Source organism: Loxodonta africana, chromosome 19 (assembly GCF_030014295.1).
Source record: "Loxodonta africana isolate mLoxAfr1 chromosome 19, mLoxAfr1.hap2, whole genome shotgun sequence".
Taxonomy (NCBI): Eukaryota; Metazoa; Chordata; class Mammalia; order Proboscidea; family Elephantidae; genus Loxodonta; species Loxodonta africana.
In genome coordinates, this window is record NC_087360.1 from 61297224 (window position 1) to 61316473 (window position 19250).

At 37.3% G+C, this 19250-nt stretch overlaps 1 protein-coding gene across 1 annotated transcript in view; it reads right to left on the reverse strand.

Moving 5' to 3' along the window:
• The window catches only part of LOC100673096 (A disintegrin and metallopeptidase domain 3-like), a 150932-nt gene that overhangs the window by 78429 nt on the left and 53253 nt on the right, over positions 1–19250 (reverse strand). The window contains exons 11-14 of the mRNA XM_064271940.1: positions 17339–17437; positions 13217–13412; positions 3560–3650; positions 2806–2995 (exon numbers count right to left, since the gene is read on the reverse strand). Coding sequence (XP_064128010.1) covers positions 2806–2995; positions 3560–3650; positions 13217–13412; positions 17339–17437 — 576 coding nt within the window. The remainder of the gene's footprint in view (positions 1–2805; positions 2996–3559; positions 3651–13216; positions 13413–17338; positions 17438–19250) is intronic.

Consider the following 19250-nt stretch of genomic DNA (forward strand, 5'->3'; position numbering starts at 1 on the left):
GGGAGGAAAGAGCTATGATTTTGATTGGGGTGGGATGGTATTTGTTAATTAATATTGCAATTACTGACAACTGTATTGGTCATCCTTGATTCACTTAGTAATGCTTTGTAGGTTTCAGCGTAAAAGTCTTATGATGTCTTTTGTTACCCATTGCCGTTGAGTTGATTCCGACTCATAGCAACCTTACAGTACAGAGTAGAACTGTCTCATGGGATTTCCAAGAAGCGGCTGGCAGATGCGAACTGCCGACATTTTGGTTAGCAGCTGAGCTCTTAACCAATGTCTTTTATTAGATCTTTCTAAATTTTAAAAGCATTTGGATGCTACTGATGAAATGGCATTTTGATGCTGGGACTTCTTCTAAAGAGATTTATTATTTTTTAACCTATATAAAATTACAATCATTAAGATATAATTTGAAGTCATAGGGGTGCTGTAAACTGGGATTGTGGAGGGTCAGCAAGACAATTTAAGCAAAATACGTAATCTATGGTTCAGCAGAAATCTCAACCCACAGAATTTCCCTGTGTCAGTGTATTCCAAACAGTAGAAATGCCATTTTACCCTCAACTCTACCTCATTTATAGGTTTTGCCCTTTTTTTTTTTTCACTTCCCACAGTACTTCAAATAACTTAAAAATTACATGCAATTATCATGTTAGAAAGAAAGATAGCATTCCATTTTGGCTAACCTATAATTGACCAACCTATAATTGGCATTTAATGTGTCTTGATTTTATTTTCTCTATCATGACTCATCATAATGACTCCACAGTAACTTATTTTTCCTAATATCTAAAAGTTAATTTTACATTATTATATTAGAAGTGGATCAACACATATAATCAAAATCATGACATCACACATTTCAAAACTGCTTCCCAGAAAGAATGCGCTAATTTATTCTTGTTTTACAACTGTAATAAGAAATAGGTCTCTTCATCAAATATCATTTTCAATAATAACTGAAAAGCTAAAAAAAAAAAACTGGATATTCATTTACTTTGCATGTATTTAATTAAAAGTTAGGTTGAAACTTTTTATGCTCTTTAGTCATATGCCCTGTTAAAGTGTTTTGTTTTGTTTGCATTAGTATAGACACACACACATATGTATGCATAAATATATACATATATACAAAGAAAATCTTGTTGTTAGCTGTCATTGAGTCAGCTCTGACTCATGGCAACTCTATGTATAACAGAATGAAATGTTGCCTGGGTCCTGCACCATCTTCAGAACTGTTGGCAGGTTTGACTCCAGTTGGAAAACATTTTGTTGTGATCCATAGGGTTTATATTCACTTATTTTCAGAAATAGATTGCCAGGCCTTTCATTCTAGTCTATCTCAGTCTGGAAATGCCACTTAAATTTGTCCACCATTGGTGACCCTGCTGATATTTGAAATAAAAATTGGTTGTCCTAGAGTTGATTCCAACTCATAGCTATTCTATATGACAAAGTAGAACTGACCCATAGCGTTTCCAAGACTGTAATCGTTATGGAAGCAGACTGCCATATATTTCTCCTAAGACCGGCAAGTGAGTTCAAACCGGTGACATTTTGGTTAGCAGCTGGGAGCTTAACCACTGCATAACCAGTGCTCTTCAGTGTTTGAAATACCGGTGGCATAGTTTCCAACATCAAAGCAACATACAAGACTGTACAGTAAAACAAATTGATACACAAGTGGTAGATGACTCTGTCTACATATGTATGTTTGTGTGTGTGCATATGCATATATACACACACCATTTTAACACTTTTTCTAATTGATCACTAAATAAAATAGTTTAATACATACTTATGTATTAATATGCCACATGTACAGTACACCTATTTTTCAGTTTCCTTTAAATGGTCTGAAAACATGACATATTACTTTGTAATGTAGTGTGTCCTTTGTGGCTGCTTTTTATGTTATAATATCTTTTCCCATTCTGAGATAACCTTAGTCTTCATTTCCATTTTCCTCCTCTGGTTTTTCATTTATTAAAATATTTTACATAAATGTAAATCATTTATTAAATTGTGAGATAATGATTTGCATTTTTCTCAATTTTTCAATGCTACTAGTTTAAAAATCCTTTATATACTGTGTTTCTCACAAATTTTAAGAAAAATAAACAAAGTTTAAACTCTATGTTCTGTTATCATGTCTTTTGGGAGGACCAAATTTTTAAAAAGTGTTTCTTCCTTTTGGAGACAAAATTAGGAGATGAGGTTGATGAGCAAACAAATGTCTCCCTTGCATATTATGGCCATATTAATTCTCCTTGTCACTTACTTCAAGACTAAATGGTTGGCCTTTTTGTTTTTCTTTTACTTTCGTATTACTCAGTTGTTCTGACTTTCTCTTTTGGTATATGTTTTGATTCATTTTTGTTCTTGGGTTACATAAATTATTGCAGACCAGACCTTGGTCTAAAAGAGAAGCTTAGAATCTCAGGTGTGGGAAAACAAGTATAAATATCTATAGAAAATTTAGAGCAAAAATCATAGTGTAGCAAGGGTTCCTTTGTTCAACAGAAACTGTAACCCTTGAACCTTAAGATCATGATGCAGTAACCAAAACATGCAACATTGTTATCAATGAAAAACTTGAGGGTGTCACACAGGTACACACTGTATCTCTCTTCCTCTCTCTACAAACACACACGTATATATATATACCATATAGTATAGGCACTGGGTTTATTATAGTGTATATATATTCATAATTCAGAGACAAAGAAAAATTAATGAGATACAGTTGATTTAATTAACAAAGAAGATATTGTAGTATCAAGTAAAATTTTTATTTACCTTATCCGAACCACATATAGTGCCCATCTCCACAAAGGTATTATCAAATATGCTCCAAAATGCAGCCTCTGTTACAGCTGCAGACACACACACACGTCCTGCAACGTAAGTATACTGAACATCATAATCTGCCATTGTTACTAGATCTGTTGTTGTCCAGTGACAAACTATCTTTCCACAAAGGATTCCCCTGGCAAAAGAAAACAGAAAAAAAATATCCATTGGTCATTACCTATTGCCGTTGAGTCAATTCCAACTCATAGGAACCCTATAGGATAGAGTAGAACTGCCCCATAGGGTTTCCAAGGAGCAGCTGGTAGATTCGAACTGCTGACATTTTGGGATACTAAATATTAAGTTTTTTTATTATTAATATTAAGTGGAAACCCTGGTGGCGCTGTGGTTAAGTGCTACGGCTGCTAACCAAGAGGTCAGCAGTTCAAATCCACCAGGCGCTCCTTGGAAACTCTATGGGGCAGTTCTACTCTGTCCTATAGGGTCGGAATTGACTCGACAGCGGTGGGTTTTTTAAAGATTAAGTAAATAATTCAAAATGTGGGGTTAATTAAACATGCTACTCAATTCAAATCCAAATGTCAAAGCTATTCAGAACAAAGATCATCTTAAAAAGTATAGCATATAAACTCATCTTTATACATTGGGCTTATCTCTTATTTTTATTAAGAGGCTCTTTGCAGTACACACACACATACACACACACATTTGGAAAATACATAATTTTCTGAATACATACTCGTAAGTACAAGTCCTTCCAATACAGCGTCCAAAATCATCTGCATGAGAATTCACTTCCTGTAGACATAGATAATCAGCACCCCTTGCAACTGAAAATATAAACAAAGTTCAAATTACTCATCTTAAACAAAATCTTAAAAATTAAAAGTGGTGGTAAATTAATAGACACCTCTAGAAATCTTGAAGAAGAAATGTAAAGTAAAAAGACTCACACTTCCTGACTACAAAACATACTATAAATTCACAGTAATTAAAACACCCTGGTACTGGTGTACTAATAGACATACATATTAATGGAATAAAATTGAGAGCACAGAAATTTATCTAAACATCTGTGTTCAAGTAATTTTCAATAAGGGTGATAAGGCCATCCAATGGGGAAGTAAGAATCTCTCTTAAAAATGGTGCTTGGAAAATTGGATTTCCACATGAAGAAGAACAAATCAGGACTCAGGCTTCACACCACACCCAAAACCCAAAATGGCTGTGGAGAAACAAGAACCCTCATCCATTGCTGAAGGAAATGTAAAATGGCACAGCCACTGAAGAAAACAGTGGTTTCTCAAAAAGTTGAACATAGAGGGGGAGGTGCCAAGATGGCTGACTAGGTAGATGCTACCTCGGATCCCTCTTGCAACAAAGACTCGGAAAAACAAGTGAATCAATCACATACATGACAATCTACGAACCCTGACCAACAAACACAGATTTAAACAGTTGACCTGAGTGACAGAGACTGAGAATGAACAACTACGGGGAAGCAGCGACTGTTTTCGGAGCCTGGAGCCAGCGTCCCAGTCAGGTAACCTTGGCGCTGGGCTTTAGACTGGGTGCAGGGGAGCTGAACGCAACATCCTGTGACAGCGCAAACATGGGGCACAGCCCTACTCCCCTGAACTGACCTCAGGACGGGGCCCAGCCGGTCAGCGCTGGCGGCGCAGTGACAGGGCTGGCGGGAGGAGAAGTCGCCGGGAGGCAGCAACTGGTTTTGGAGCCGGGAGTGCAGCGTCCCAGCCAGGGAACCTTGGCACAGGGCTTTGGACTGGGCGCAGGGGAGCTGAGCACCACATCCTGTGATGGTGAAAACATGGGGAGCTGCCCCAGCCCCCTGAACTGACGTGGGGGGGGCCCAGCTGGTCCGCGCGGGCGGCGGGCTATGTGGCTGGCAGGAGGAGAAGTCACCGGGAGGCAGGGACTGTTTTTGGAGCCGGGAGTGCAGTGTCCCAGCCGGGGAACCTTGACGCTGGGCTTTGGACTGGCAGCGGAGGAACTGACTGCGGCTTCTGAGACAGCTCAAGCATGGGACGCGGGCCTGACCCTCGGGGGCAATCTCTACCCAGCCAGCAAACACAGGCTACGCGCCCCTCGGGAATCTCAGATAAAACAGTCATCCCAAGCAAGATAAGTAACTTTGTCTATATTCTGGGGTGCCACTCTCTCCTGTTTTTCTGAACCCTCCCCTCCCCTTCCCAGGCGGCTTCATTAACATTGGAATTTCCTGAGCCAGAGGGAGAACTGGTCCAGGTTTTTCTTTTTTCCTTTTCTTTTTTTTTTTTTTTTTTTTTGGTCTTTTCCTAACCCATTCTTCTGGCCTGAGAGAAGCAACCACAAAAAACCCAGGGACCAAAAATCCTTCTCTAATTGGACTAAAAACACAGAACCAGCTCCAGACAATCATATGTGATCCACAGTCTCCCGCATTCATACCTATAGGGAACAAGGTGGCTATTATAATGCAAAGGCATTTCTGATATGGATCTGACTGCATTTTTTTTTTTAGCGGATTTACTAGAAAGACAAGTTTCCCAGGTCTGATATCTCTGCGTATTCAACAGAGCCCTCACTGACCCACAACAGGGAACTGAGGGCTGAAGCTCCCTCCAGACCACCTAGTCTCCAGCCTTAGGGGTCTAAAGAGGGTGACACCTACCAACCTGTAGAGGTACTTGCACTGGGGGCCTAAGGTACAGTTGCAGAGCCCACCCATCAAAGTGCTTTAGGAATAGAGACACACTTACCTCACTGACACTTGGGGGAAGCCTGTCAGCATCCTGCCCCCTGGAGTGTGAACCCCAGCTGCTACTAGAATCGGGTGCACACAACTATCACCACTACTCCTCTAGGTGGATAGGTGACAGTCTGCACCACACACCTGATGACCCCAAATCAGATTCTACTCAAGAATAGTGAATGGACTCAGGCATATATATCTGCTAACAGGCCAAACCAGCTGGTAATACGTCATAAGTAAGTCAAGGGGTACAGCAATCAAGACAGCACAATCTACTAGCCCATCCATGTATACTGAAAGAAAACAAAACAAGATAAGACTCAGTGAGCAAATATAGAATAAATCACTACAATATCTTAGTGATGGCTCAGAGACAGCAGTCGATATCAAACCACATAAAGAAGGAGACCATGACTGCTTCTACAACTCCCCAAACTAAAGAATCAAAATCTTTCCCAAATGAAGATACAATCCTGGAATTAGCAGATACAGAATATAAAAAACTAATTTGCAGAATGCTTCAAGGCATCAGGGATGCCCTCAGAAATGAAATAAGGCAATCTACAGAAAAAGCCAAGGAACACACTGATAAAAGAGTTGAAGAAATCAAAAAGATTATTCAAGAACATACTGGAAAAATTAATAAGTTGCAAGAATCCATAGAGAGACAGCATGCAGAAATCCAAAAGGTTAACAATAAAATTACAGAATTAGACAACTCAATAGGAAGTCAGAGGAGCTGACTCGAGCAATTAGAATGCAGACTGGGAAATCTGGAGGACCAGGGAATTAACACCAACATAGCTGGAAAAAAAATCAGATAAAAGAATTAAAAAAAATGAAGAAACCCTAAGAATCACGTGGGACTCTATCAAGAAGGATAACTTGCATGTGATTGCAGTCCCAGAACAGGAAGGGATAACAGAAAATACAGAGAGAATAGTTGAAGATCTGCTGACAGAAAACTTCCCTGACATCATGAAAGACGAAAGGATATCTACCCAAGATGCTCATCGAACCCCATTTAAAAGTGATCCAAAAAGAAAAACACCAAGACATATTATCATCAAACTTGCCAAAACCAAAGATAAAGAGAAAACTTTAAAAGCAGCCAGGGATAAAAGAAAGGTCTCCTACAAGGGAGAATCAATAAGAATAAGTTCAGACTACTCAGCAGAAACCATGCAGGCAAGAAGGCAATGGGATGACATATACAGAGCACTGAAGGAGAAAAACTGCCAGCCAAGGATCATATATCCAGCAAAACTCTCTCTCAAATATGAAGGCAAAATTAAGATATTTACAGATAAACACAAGCTTAGAGAATTTGCAAAAACCAAACCAAAGCTACAAGAAATACTAAAGGCAATTGTTTGGCCAGAAAACCAATAATATCAGATACCAGCACAACACAAGGTCACAGAACAGAACATCCTGATATCAACTCAAAAAGGGAAATCACAAAAACAAATTAAGATTAATTAAAAAAAAAAAAAGGCTCAAAACAGGGAATCATTGAAGTTACTTTGTAAAAAAAAAAAAAAAAATTTTTTTTTTTTTATCACAGTAATCTAAAAGAGGGACTAAATACAGGTGGCATAGAACTGCCATATGAAGATGGATACAAGGCGATGTAGGACAATACAAGTTAGGTTTTTACTTAGAAAAATAGGGGTAAATATTAAGGTAACCACAAAGAGGTATAACAACTCCATAACTCAAAAGAAAAACATAATGACTCAGAAAACATAAAGTCAAATACTATGAAAATGAGGAACACACAATTCACAAAGAAAAACGTCTCAGCACAAAAAAGTAAGTGGAAAAATGAAATTGTCAACAACACATAAAAAGGCATCAAAATGTCAACACTAAACACATACTTATCTATAATTATGCTGAATGTAAATGGACTAAATGCACCAATAAAGAGACAGAGAGTCTCAGACTGGATACAGAAACACGATCCGTCTATATGCTGTCTACAAGAGACACACCTTAGACTTAGAGAGACAAACAAACTAAAACTCAAAGGATGGAAAAAAATATACCAAGCAAACAATAAGCAAAAAAGAGCAGGAGTAGCAATATTAATTTCTCACAAAATAGACTTCAAAGTTAAATCCACCACAAAGGATAAAGAAGGACACTACATAATGATAAAAGGAACAATGGACCAGGAAGATATAACCATATTAAATATATATGCACCCAATGACAGGGCTGCAAGATACATAAATCAAATTTTAACAGAACTGAAAAGTGTGATAGACACCTCCACAATTATAGTAGGAGACTTCAACACACCACTTTCGGAGAAGAACAGGACATCCAGTAAGAAGCTCAATAGAGACACGGAAGACCTAATTACAACAATCAACCAACTTGACCTCATTGACTTATACAGAACTCTCCACCCAACGGCTGCAAAGTATATATTTTTTTTCTAGCGCACATGGAACATTCTCTAGAATAGACCACATATTAGGTCATAAAACAAATCTTTGCAGAATCCAAAACATTGAAATATTACAAAGCATCTTCTCAGACCACAAGGCCATAACAGTGGAAATCAATAACAGAAAAATTGGGAAAAGAAATCAAATACTTGGAAACTGACCAATAGCCTGCTGAAAAAAGCCTGGGTTATAGAAGACATTAAGGAGGGAATAAAGAAATGCATAGAATGCAACCAGAATGAAAACACTTCCTATCAAAACCTCTGGGACACAGCAAAAGCAGTGCTCAGAGGTCAATTTATATGGATAAATGCACACATACAAAAAGAAGAAAGAGCCAAAATCAGAGAACTGTCCCTACAACTTGAACAAATAGAAAGTGAGCAACAAAAGAATCCATCAGGCACCAGAAGAAAACAAATCATAAAAATTAGAGCTGAACTAAATGAATTAGAGAACAGAAAAATAATTGAAAGAATTAACAAAGCCAAAAGCTGGTTCTTTGAAAAAATTAACAAAATTGATAAACCATTGGCCAGACTGACTAAAGAAATACAGGAAAGGAAACAAAGAACCCGAAGAAGAAACGAGAAGGGCCACATCACATCAGACCCAACTGAAATTAAAAGAATCATATCAGATCATTACGAAAAATTGTATGCTAACAAATTTGCAAACCTAGAAGAAATGGATGAATTCCTGGAAAAACACTACCTACCTAAACTAACACAATCAGAAGTAGAACAACTAAATAGACCCATAACAAAAAAAAGAGATTGAAAAGGTAATCAAAAAACTCCCTTCAAAAAAAGCCCTGGCCCGGACGGCTTTACTGCAGAGTTCTACCAAACTTTCAGAGAAGAGTTAACACCACTACTATTAAAGGTATTTCAAAGCATAGAAAATGAAGGAATACTACCTAACTCATTCTATGAAGCCACCATATCCCTGATACCAAAACCAGGTAAAGACATCACAAAAAAAGAAAATTACAGACCTATATCCCTCATGAACATAGATGCAAAAATCCTCAACAAAATTCTAGCCAATAGAATTCAACAACATATCAAAAAATTAATCCACCATGACCAAGTTGGATTTATACTAGGTATGCAAGGCTGGTTTAATATCAGAAAAACCATTAATGTAATCCACCATATAAATAAAACAAAAGACAAAAACCACACGATCTTATCAATTGATGCAGAAAAGGCATTTGACAAAGTCCAACACCCATTTATGATAAAAACTCTCACCAAAATAGGAATTGAAGGAAAATTCCTCAATATAATAAAGGGCATCTATACAAAGCCAACAGCCAACATCACTCTAAATGGAGAGAGCCTGAAAGCATTTCCCTTGAGAACGGGAACCAGACAAGGATGCCCTTTATCACCACTCTTATTCAACATTGTGCTAGAGGTCCTAGCCAGAGCAATTAGGCTAGACAAAGAAATAAAGGGCATCCGGATTGGCAAGGAGGAAGTAAAATTATCTCTATTTGCAGATGACATGATCTTATACACAGAAAACCCTAAGGGATCCTCCAGAAAACTACTGAAACTAATAGAAGAGTTTGGCAGAGTCTCAGGTTATAAGGTAAACATACAAAAATCACTTGGATTCCTCTACATCAACAAAAAGAACACCGAAGAGGAAATCACCAAATCAATACCATTCACAGTAGCCCCCAAGAAGATAAAATACTTAGGAATAAATCTTACCAAGGATGTAAAAGACCTATACAAAGAAAACTACAAAGCTCTACTACAAGAAATTCAAAAGGACATACTCAAGTGGAAAAACATACCTTGCTCATGGATAGGAAGACAACATAGTAAAAATGTCTATTCTACCAAAAGCCATCTATACATACAATGCACTTCCGATCCAAATTCCAATGTCATTTTTTCATGTGATGGAGAAACAAATCACCAACTTCATATGGAAGGGAAAGAAGCCTCGGATAAGTAAAGCATTACTGAAAAAGAAGAAGAAAGTGGGAGGCCTCACTCTACCTGATTTCAGAACCTATTATACAGCCACAGTAGTCAAAACAGCCTGGTACTGGTACAACAACAGGCACATAGACCAATGGAACAGAATTGAGAACCCAGATATAAATCCATCCACATATGAGCAGCTGATATTTGACAAAGGCCCAGTGTCAGTTAATTGGGGAAAAGATAGTCTCTTTAACAAATGGTGCTGGCATAACTGGACATCCATTTGCAAAAAAATGAAACAAGACCCGTACCTCAAACTATGCACAAATACTAACTCCAAGTGGATCAAAGACCTAAACATAAAGACTAAAACGATAAAGATCATGGAAGAAAAAATAGGGACAACCTTAGGAGCCCTAATACAAGGCATAAACAGAATACAAAACATTACCAAAAATGACGAAGAGAAACCAGATAACTAGGGGCTCCTAAAAATCAAACACCTATGCTCATCTAAAGACTTCACCAAAAGAGTAAAAAGACCACCTACAGATTGGGAAAGAATTTTCAGCTATGACATCTCCAACCAGCGCCTGATCTCTAAAATCTGTATGATTCTGTTAAAACTCAACCACAAAAAGACAAACAACCCAATCAAGAAGTGGGCAAAGGATATGAACACGCACTTCACTAAAGAAGATATTCAGGCAGCTAACAGATACATGAGAAAATGCTCTCGATCATTAGCCATTAGAGAAATGCAGATTAAAACTATGATGAGATTCCATCTCACTCCAACAAGGCTGGCATTAATCCAAAAAACACAAAATAATAAATGTTGGAGAGGCTGCGGAGAGATTGGAACTCTTATACACTGCTGGCAGGAATGTAAAATGGTACAATCACTTTGGAAATCTATCTGGCGTTATCTTAAACAGTTAGAAATAGAACTACCATACAACCCAGAAATCCCACTCCTTGGAATATACCCTAGAGAAATAAGAGCCTTCACACAAACAGATATATGCACACCCATGTTTACTGCAGCTCTGTTTACAATAGCAAAAAGCTGGAAGCAACCAAGGTGTCCATCAACGGATGAATGGGTAAATAAATTGTGGTATATTCATACAATGGAATACTATGCATCGATAAAGAACAGTGACGAAATCTGTGAACCATTTCATAACATGGAGGAACCTGGAAGGCATTAGGCTGAGCGAAATTAGTCAGAGGCAAAAGGACAAATATTGTATAAGACCACTATTATAAGATCTTGAGAAATAGTATAAACTGAGAAGAACACATACTTTTGTGGTTACGAGGGGGGGAGGGAGGGAGGGTGGGAGAGGGTTATTTACTGATTAGTTAGTAGATAAGAACTACTTTAGGTGAAGGGAAGGACAATACTCAATACACGGAAGGTCAGCTCAACTGGACTGGACCAAAAGCAAAGAAGTTTCTGGGATAAACTGAATGCTTCAAAGGTCAGCGGAGCAAGGGCGGGGGTTTGGGGACTATGGCTTAAGGGGACTTCTAAGTCAATGGCAAAATAATTCTATTATGAAAACATTCTGCATCCCACTTTGAAGAGTGTCGTCTGGGGTCTTAAATGCTAACAAGCGGCCATCTAAGATGCGTCAATTGGTCTCAAACCACCTGGATCAAAGGAGAATGAAGAACACCAAAGTCACACAATAACTATGAGCCCAAGAGACAGAAAGGGCCACATGAGTCAGAAACTTACATCATCCTGAGACCAGAAGAACTAGATGGTGTCCGGCCACAACCGATGACTGCCCTGACAGGGAGCACAACAGAGAACACCTGAGGGAGCAGGAGATCAGTGGGATGCAGACCCCGAATTCTCATAAAAAGACCAGACTTAATGGTCTGACTGAGACTAGAGGAATCCCGGGGGTCATGGTCCCCAAACCTTCTGTTGGCCCAGGACAGGAACCATTCCCAAAGACAACTCATCAGACATGGAAGGGACTGGACAGTGGGCAGGAGAGAGATGCTGATGAAGAGTGAGCAACTTGTATCAGGTGGACACTTGAGACTGTGTTGGCATCTCCTGTCTGGAGGAGGGATGGGAGGATATAGAGAGTTGGAAGCTGGCAAAATTGTCACGAAAGGAGAGACTGGAAAGGCTGACTCATAAGGGGTAGAGCAACTGGGAGTATGGAGTAAGGTGCATATAAACTTATATGTGACAGTCTGACTTGATTTGTAAACGTTTACTTGAAGCTCAGTAAAAGTTAAAAAAAAAAAAAGTTGAACATAGAACTAGATCCAGCAATTCCACTCTTAGGTATATAGCCAAGAGACAGGAATGCAACGACACGAACAGACACACATACACCAGGGTTCATTGCAGCACTGTTCATAATTGTCCAAATGTAGAAACAACTAAAAAAAGTCCATAAACAGACAAATGAATAAACAAAATGTGGTATACACACAATGGAATATTACTCAGCCTAAAAAAAAAAAAAAAAAATTTTTTTTTTTTTTTTAAAGAAAGTGAAGTCATAAAGCATGTCACAACATGGATTAAACTTTGAAAACAGTATGCCAAGCAAAGTCAGTCAGTCACAAAAGGACAAAAAATGTAGGATTCCACTTATATGAAATATGTAAACAAACCAAAAAACAAAATCCTTTGCCCTCGAGTCAATTCCGAGTCACAGGAACCCTGCAGAGCAGAGCTGAATTTCCCTGTAGGGTTTCCAGGAAACCCTGGTGGCATAGGGTTTAAGAGCTATGGCTGGTGACCAAAAGGTTGACAGTTCAAATCTACCAGGCGCCCCTTGGAAACCCTCTGGGGCAGTTCTACTCTGTCCTTTAAGGTCACTATGAGTTAGAATCTGCTGGATGGCAATGGGTTGGTTTTTTTTTTGTTGTTGTTGTTTTTGTTATTAGTGGTTATCAGGGCCAGGAAGGAGGGTAAAGGAGGAGTTTTTACTTATGGGGAAGAGAGTTTACGTTAATGGTGGTGGGATAATTTGGAAAAGGGTAGCGAAAATGATTGTATGACTTGAAGAATGTAACCCATGTCACTGATATATATACTTGTATAAATTGTTGAATTGGTGTTTTTTTTGTGTGTGTGTGTATGTTCACCAGAATGAAAAAAAGAGAAAAGAATATTTATCAGAATAAAATTGTGCCTTACAAAGTAAAAATGTTAAAAAAAAAAAAAAAAAAAAAACCCAGAAAAATGATACAACTATTACATTTTCCGAACACCTCGAAACACTGTCTATCCATGGATCGGCATAGGCCATTATAGCAAAAAGCAGTCTCATTCAGGCATTGTTCGAAATTAAGAGTGTTCATGTCAGGTCCACACAGTTCAGACGTTCCGTTACAATATTCTATAAGATCACATGGATCTACGCTTTCCCTGCAAACTTCCCCGTGTTCGGTTACCTGTGAGAAAAAAAAAAAAAAAAACTATTTTAAGGGCTTCAATAAATGTCAAAAATGAATTTAAATAGGTATATCCCATTTGTGAATATTGTTTCTACCACCACTACATGTTTAACTACTTAAAGTAAAATTATGGATTTACAAAAAAACTCTAGTGAAATAGGTTGAAAACCTCCCAGATTTCCACAAATGGGTGAATGGATAAACAAATGTGGTATAGGCAGACTACGGAATATATTCGGCCATGAAAGAAATGAAGTACCGATACATGATGCGACGTGGGTGAATCTCAAAAGCATTGTGCTCAGTGAGAGAATCCAGACACAAAAGGTCACATACTGTACCGTTCTGTTAATATGAAATATCCAGCATATGTAAACCCACAGAGACCGGATGCAGGCTGTGGAGTGTCAGGGACTTGGGAAAGAAGAGAATGGGAAGCAACTGTTCCCGGGCACAGGCTTTCCCTTTGGAGTGGTGAAAACGTTCTGGAACTATCTAGAAGCAGTGGTTGCAAAACATTTTGAATGTATTCAATACAACTAAATTGTCCATATTAAAAGGATTAAATTTTGTTATGTGAATTTCACCTGAATTAAGACTTAAAATAGTTCTTGTAAAAGCTCTCATAGCTCAATTTTTTCAGTCACCCTGAATACCTGTTTCGATATGAATAGAAAATATCTGTTTTAAAGCTAGACTTACTGGTTTTTCAACTTTTTTTTCTTGGGACCTACTTACACTCCTGAAATGTTGTACTAATTCAGATGCCAAAACAGTGAGCTAAGACAGTACACAGAGATGTTATCCGTGAGGCACTCCTTAGCAACTTGGTACCGTGAATTTCATTTTATCAAAAGTGAAAATTACCTTCATTTTAAAGAAATATTCTGTGGCACGTCATCAGAGGCCAAAGGGCTGTTTAGCAAAGCTTTACTATGCCAGCAGACTGATGTGAAGACAAAGGCCAACATGAGAGCTCTGGAGAAGGGAAAAACAACAAGGCCTACGGCTAAGAATAGAAGATCTAAGCTGACCTCTGTATTCAAGCACCTCGAAAAGAAATAACCATTGGCTTTGTTTTTAACATCATACAGCAAGAAAGGATACACCATAAAACTAAGTAAGATTTTATCTGTATCGAAAAAACAAATCTGGCAATCGACAATCTCTAAGTAATCAGCTTTTGTATTTGTCTTGGGCTCCTCAAAGTGCCACAACCAAAGTGGGATGCTAGAAGGAAGCAATCCCCAGAAGACAAATTTTACCCAATTCTCCTCTCAGATGTGGTTACAAAGGAAATTTGAACAGGACACTTCCAAAAGGAAGTCAAGGACTCTATGCACATTCGGAGCCAGAAGTCCCTGCCAAGCTGAACTTCAGTATTTGATCTATGCCACAAATTACAGAGTGTTCTACAGGGATTCCCTTTCTTCCATTTTCAAAATGAGAGTTATTACTGTGGTGGTGGGGTTTTTTTTTCCCCCCTTACCCCAACATTGCATGGCAAGTATGTGCTGGGCAGTTTATTTATAATTTTGTCAGAATTTATTTGATAAAGAAAAACTACATTCAGGAATAACAAAAAGGAATCCACAACACCCCAATTATCTGGCATGGTCAGTGGATGCAATCATTGGCTCTGGGTCGATATGGAAACTGTATATGAAAAGCAGAGCTAAGAAAGAGATCGAGAGAAACACCTAATGATCTCCTCTGCATTCTCGAACCAGCTGTGTAAGGATCACATTTCTATCCTTCACCATCAAAAAAGACTAATAAGCTTGAAACCAAATGCAATAACAGAAAATATCTTCAGGAATAACACTTCCTCTAAAGATAGTGTTTTAAGAATATTTAAAGACATGAGAAAATATCCATAGGCTATTGCGCAGTGGATAAAAAGAAAAAACTCACCAAAAAGTAAATGAAGGAAAATGTTTGAAAGAAGTTTGTTAGAAATAAAATAAAACTAAAAAACAAACGCAAATTCGAATCAGATTAAAGACCTAAATGTGTAAACCAAAACCACAAAATTCTTAGAAAGAAATGCAGGGGCAGTGCTGCCGGGCCTAGCTTTTAACGATGGATTATCAAATATCATAACAAAAGCACAAATAGCAAAAGACAAAATAAAGGGGAATACATAAAAATTAAAACCTTTTGTTCATCAGAAGACCTTACCAAAAAAGTTAAAAGACAAACTACCGGCTGGGAGAATATCTTTGAAACCATATATCTGGTAAGAGTCTCATAACCGAAATGTATATAAAACTTAGACCACTTAACAGCAAAAGACAAATAACCCAATCATAAAAGGGACAAAGGATATGAATAGACATTTCACCAAAGAGGACATTAAAATGGCCACCAAACATATGAAAAGATGCTCAATGTCATTAGCCAATGGAGAGATGCAAATCAAAACCACAATGAGATACTATTTCACTCCCACTAGGATGGCTAAGACTAAAAACCAACAAACAAAGAAACCCAGAAATTAATAAATGTTGGAGAGGATATGGAAATATTAAAGCCCTTATTCACTGCTGCTGGGAATGCAAACTGCTACAGCCCTTGTGGAAAACAGAGTGGGGGTTTCTCAGAAAACTAAAAAAGGAACTATCATGTGACCTTGTAATTCCATTCCCGGGCATATATCCAAAAGACTTAAAAGCAGAGCCTCAGACAGATACTTGTACACCAATGTTTATTGCAGCTCTATTCACAATAGCCAAAAGGTGAAAACAAACTAACGCTCATCAACAAATGAATGAATAAATAAAATGTGGTACATACTACTCAGCCAGTAAGAGAAATGAAGTCTTAATACATGCTACAATAGGAATGGAGCTTGAAAACACTATGCTGAATGAAATAAGTTGATCACAAAAGGACACATATTGTATGGCCTCGCTTATTATATATAATAAGACAAGAACAAGCAAATGTATAGAGACCAAAGTTTATAAGCAGTTAACAGGGGCAGGATGGGGGGGGTGGTTAACAGTGACGGAAAAATCATATTTACTAAGAGTAGGGTTGCACAGTGAATTACCGTAATTGTTGTTAATAAGTTGTACCTGTGTAAGAAGTTAACTGGCAAAAGTGTGATAGATACATTTACAAAAACGACAGAAGAAAGAAAAATAGCTACGGAGGTTGTTTATGTGAAACCAAATACCTCATGGGCTTTGGTTCCTTGGTTTGGATTTTTAGGGTCATGGTTTCATGGCTATCTCAGTTCATTAGCCTAATAATGTATTTCGTGCTTCTCCTCTAAGAGTTAGGAATAGGAGAGGGACATGGAACGCATGGCTAATTGCTTAACTGAACAAATACCCCCTTTGCCATAAGACCAGAAGTGGATGGTGCCCAGCTACCGTTATTGAACATTTTGATCAAAGATTCTATAGAAGAATTCTGATCAGAAGGGGGAAAATGCAGAACAAAATTTCAAGTTCTCATGGACTCTAGACTTTCTGGAACCATGGAAGCTGGATGAACCCTTGAAACTACTGCCCTGAGATAATCTTTAAACCTTAAACCAGAAATATTCCCTGAAGTCTTCCTAAAACAGTAGCTTACTCGGTTAAAAATGTCTGCATGAGTATTATGCTCTTTTAAGAGCTATCTATATGGGAGCAAATTGACAACAGTAACTCAAAAGATTAGACAGAAACCTTAAGGGACGGTGAGTTTTTGTTAACGGGAGAGGAATAACTCAGAAAAGAAGGATTAAGATGGTTGTACAACTTGAAAAATGCCATCAGTGTCATTGAATCGTACATGTAGAAAGTATTGAATTGGGGTATGTTTTGCTGTGTATATTCTCAACAACAAAAAAATAAAATTTAAAAAATGCATAAGAACACAAAAAAGTTCATGGAAAAATAAAAAAACAATGTGATATTTTGAAAACTTACTTGACAAGTTTTTGGGTTACAGCATGGTCCAGTGCCACATTCTGCAGATTCAAGCAGAGTACAGTCGAGAGGATTACAGCATTTCTTATATTCACAGGCCTAAATGCAAATATAATCAAGTAAAGTTACAGGGATTTTTAATCAAAACTTTACTTACTTTCAAAACAAAGTATGTCTTTAATGTTAGCTACAATCACACCATACATTTACACTTGTGTTTATTTTTAACACTATTTGAATTAAACTTAATATATTTTATCTTTAAGAAGAAAGGATGATAATGAAATAATACATACATAATTCCATGCTCGCTCAAGAATTTGAACTCTGTTAAAAATGTTAGTACATTTCTTTGAACCTTCTTTCTGAGCATAAATGTATGTAATACAAATTTTTAGAATCTTTATTAAATTTATGATATCATAAGAACTTTTCTACATTATCAAGTATTTTGAAATATCATATTTGGAATATATAACAATTTATGGATGTAACGAAGTAGAGTTCTCTAAATTGTTAACAATATTTCATTATTGAAAATGATGTTTCAAAGAAAAACCTTGTTCTTCTTTTTTTAGCTTCCTGATTTTATCCTAAATATTAACTTTAGGATTTGAGTTATTAGGCAATAAAACCAAGGAACCTACTGCCATCAACTACCCCACAGGGTTTCCAAGGAGCAGCTGGTAGATTCAAACTGCCAACCTTTTAGTTAGCAGCCATAGCTCTTAACCACTGTGCCACCCTGGCTCCATTAGGTAATAGAGTATGGAAATATTAACATACCTGAATTAGCTACTGTAAAGTTATCTTTTCTGTGCAAGAGTGACTATTTTGCTAGTTTGATAGTAATATTTAAAAATTAGTAAGTAGCAAAAAAAATTATATTTGTTTTAATTTTTCTATTTTTATTAATAATGTGTTAAAATTTTTACGTATCTGTACAGTCTGGTGAGTTCACCTGGTAATTAAAAGGTTGGCAGTTCGAATCCACCAGCCACTCCTTGGGAACCCTATGGGACAGCACTACTCTGTCCTACAGGGTCACAATGAGTCAGAATCAACTCAATGACAATGGATTTGGCTTTTTTGAGTTTGGAGCCTGTATTTTTGTAGAAGTATTCATTTGCTTATCTGTTGCCTTTAATTGTAGCCACTGGTACTATATTACCAATATTAACTCCTAGCAAGTAATACAGTAATTAACACATTTTCAAATTTGCTGTGGCATCTTAGTTTTCTTTAGCAATTTTTGATGTTGTCAAATAGCAAAATATATAAAGGCTGAGGTCTATCATCTTTTCTTTGGGGTGACATTCTTTGTGTCTATGGATAAAACTTTCCCCATCCTAACCCATGTACATATGTGGGTATAGATGGTGTTTGTAAAATGTTTGGAATGTCTATTTCTTTATTCATTGCTATTTTATTTTGATTTCTTAAACTAGTATGTTATTACAGAAGCTGTAATAATGCATCTTTTACCCCAAAGAGTAATTTATCAGTTGCATTTGTAGAAATATAACTTATTACTGATTGTTTTGTGATACCTGCAAAATTAGGTATAATATCTTCAGTGACAGTAACTTTATATTATTAAGGAGCCCTGGTGGCGACGTGGTTCAGAGTTCAGCTGCTAACCAAAAGTCTGGCAGTTCAAATACACCAGCCACTCCTTGGAAACCTTATAGGGCAGTTCTACTCTGTCCTGTAGGATCATTATGAGTCAGAATTACCTGGGTGGCAATGGGTTTAGTTTTCAGTTTCATGTTATTAAACTATTATCAAAAACTATATTACTCTGTAACCTGTGTTGATATTTATATGTCTAATTGTATTCATTGTTCTTGTTTTCAAGTCTCAATATTAAAGAGTATGTTATACTTCACAATATAAATACTTTAATGAAAAT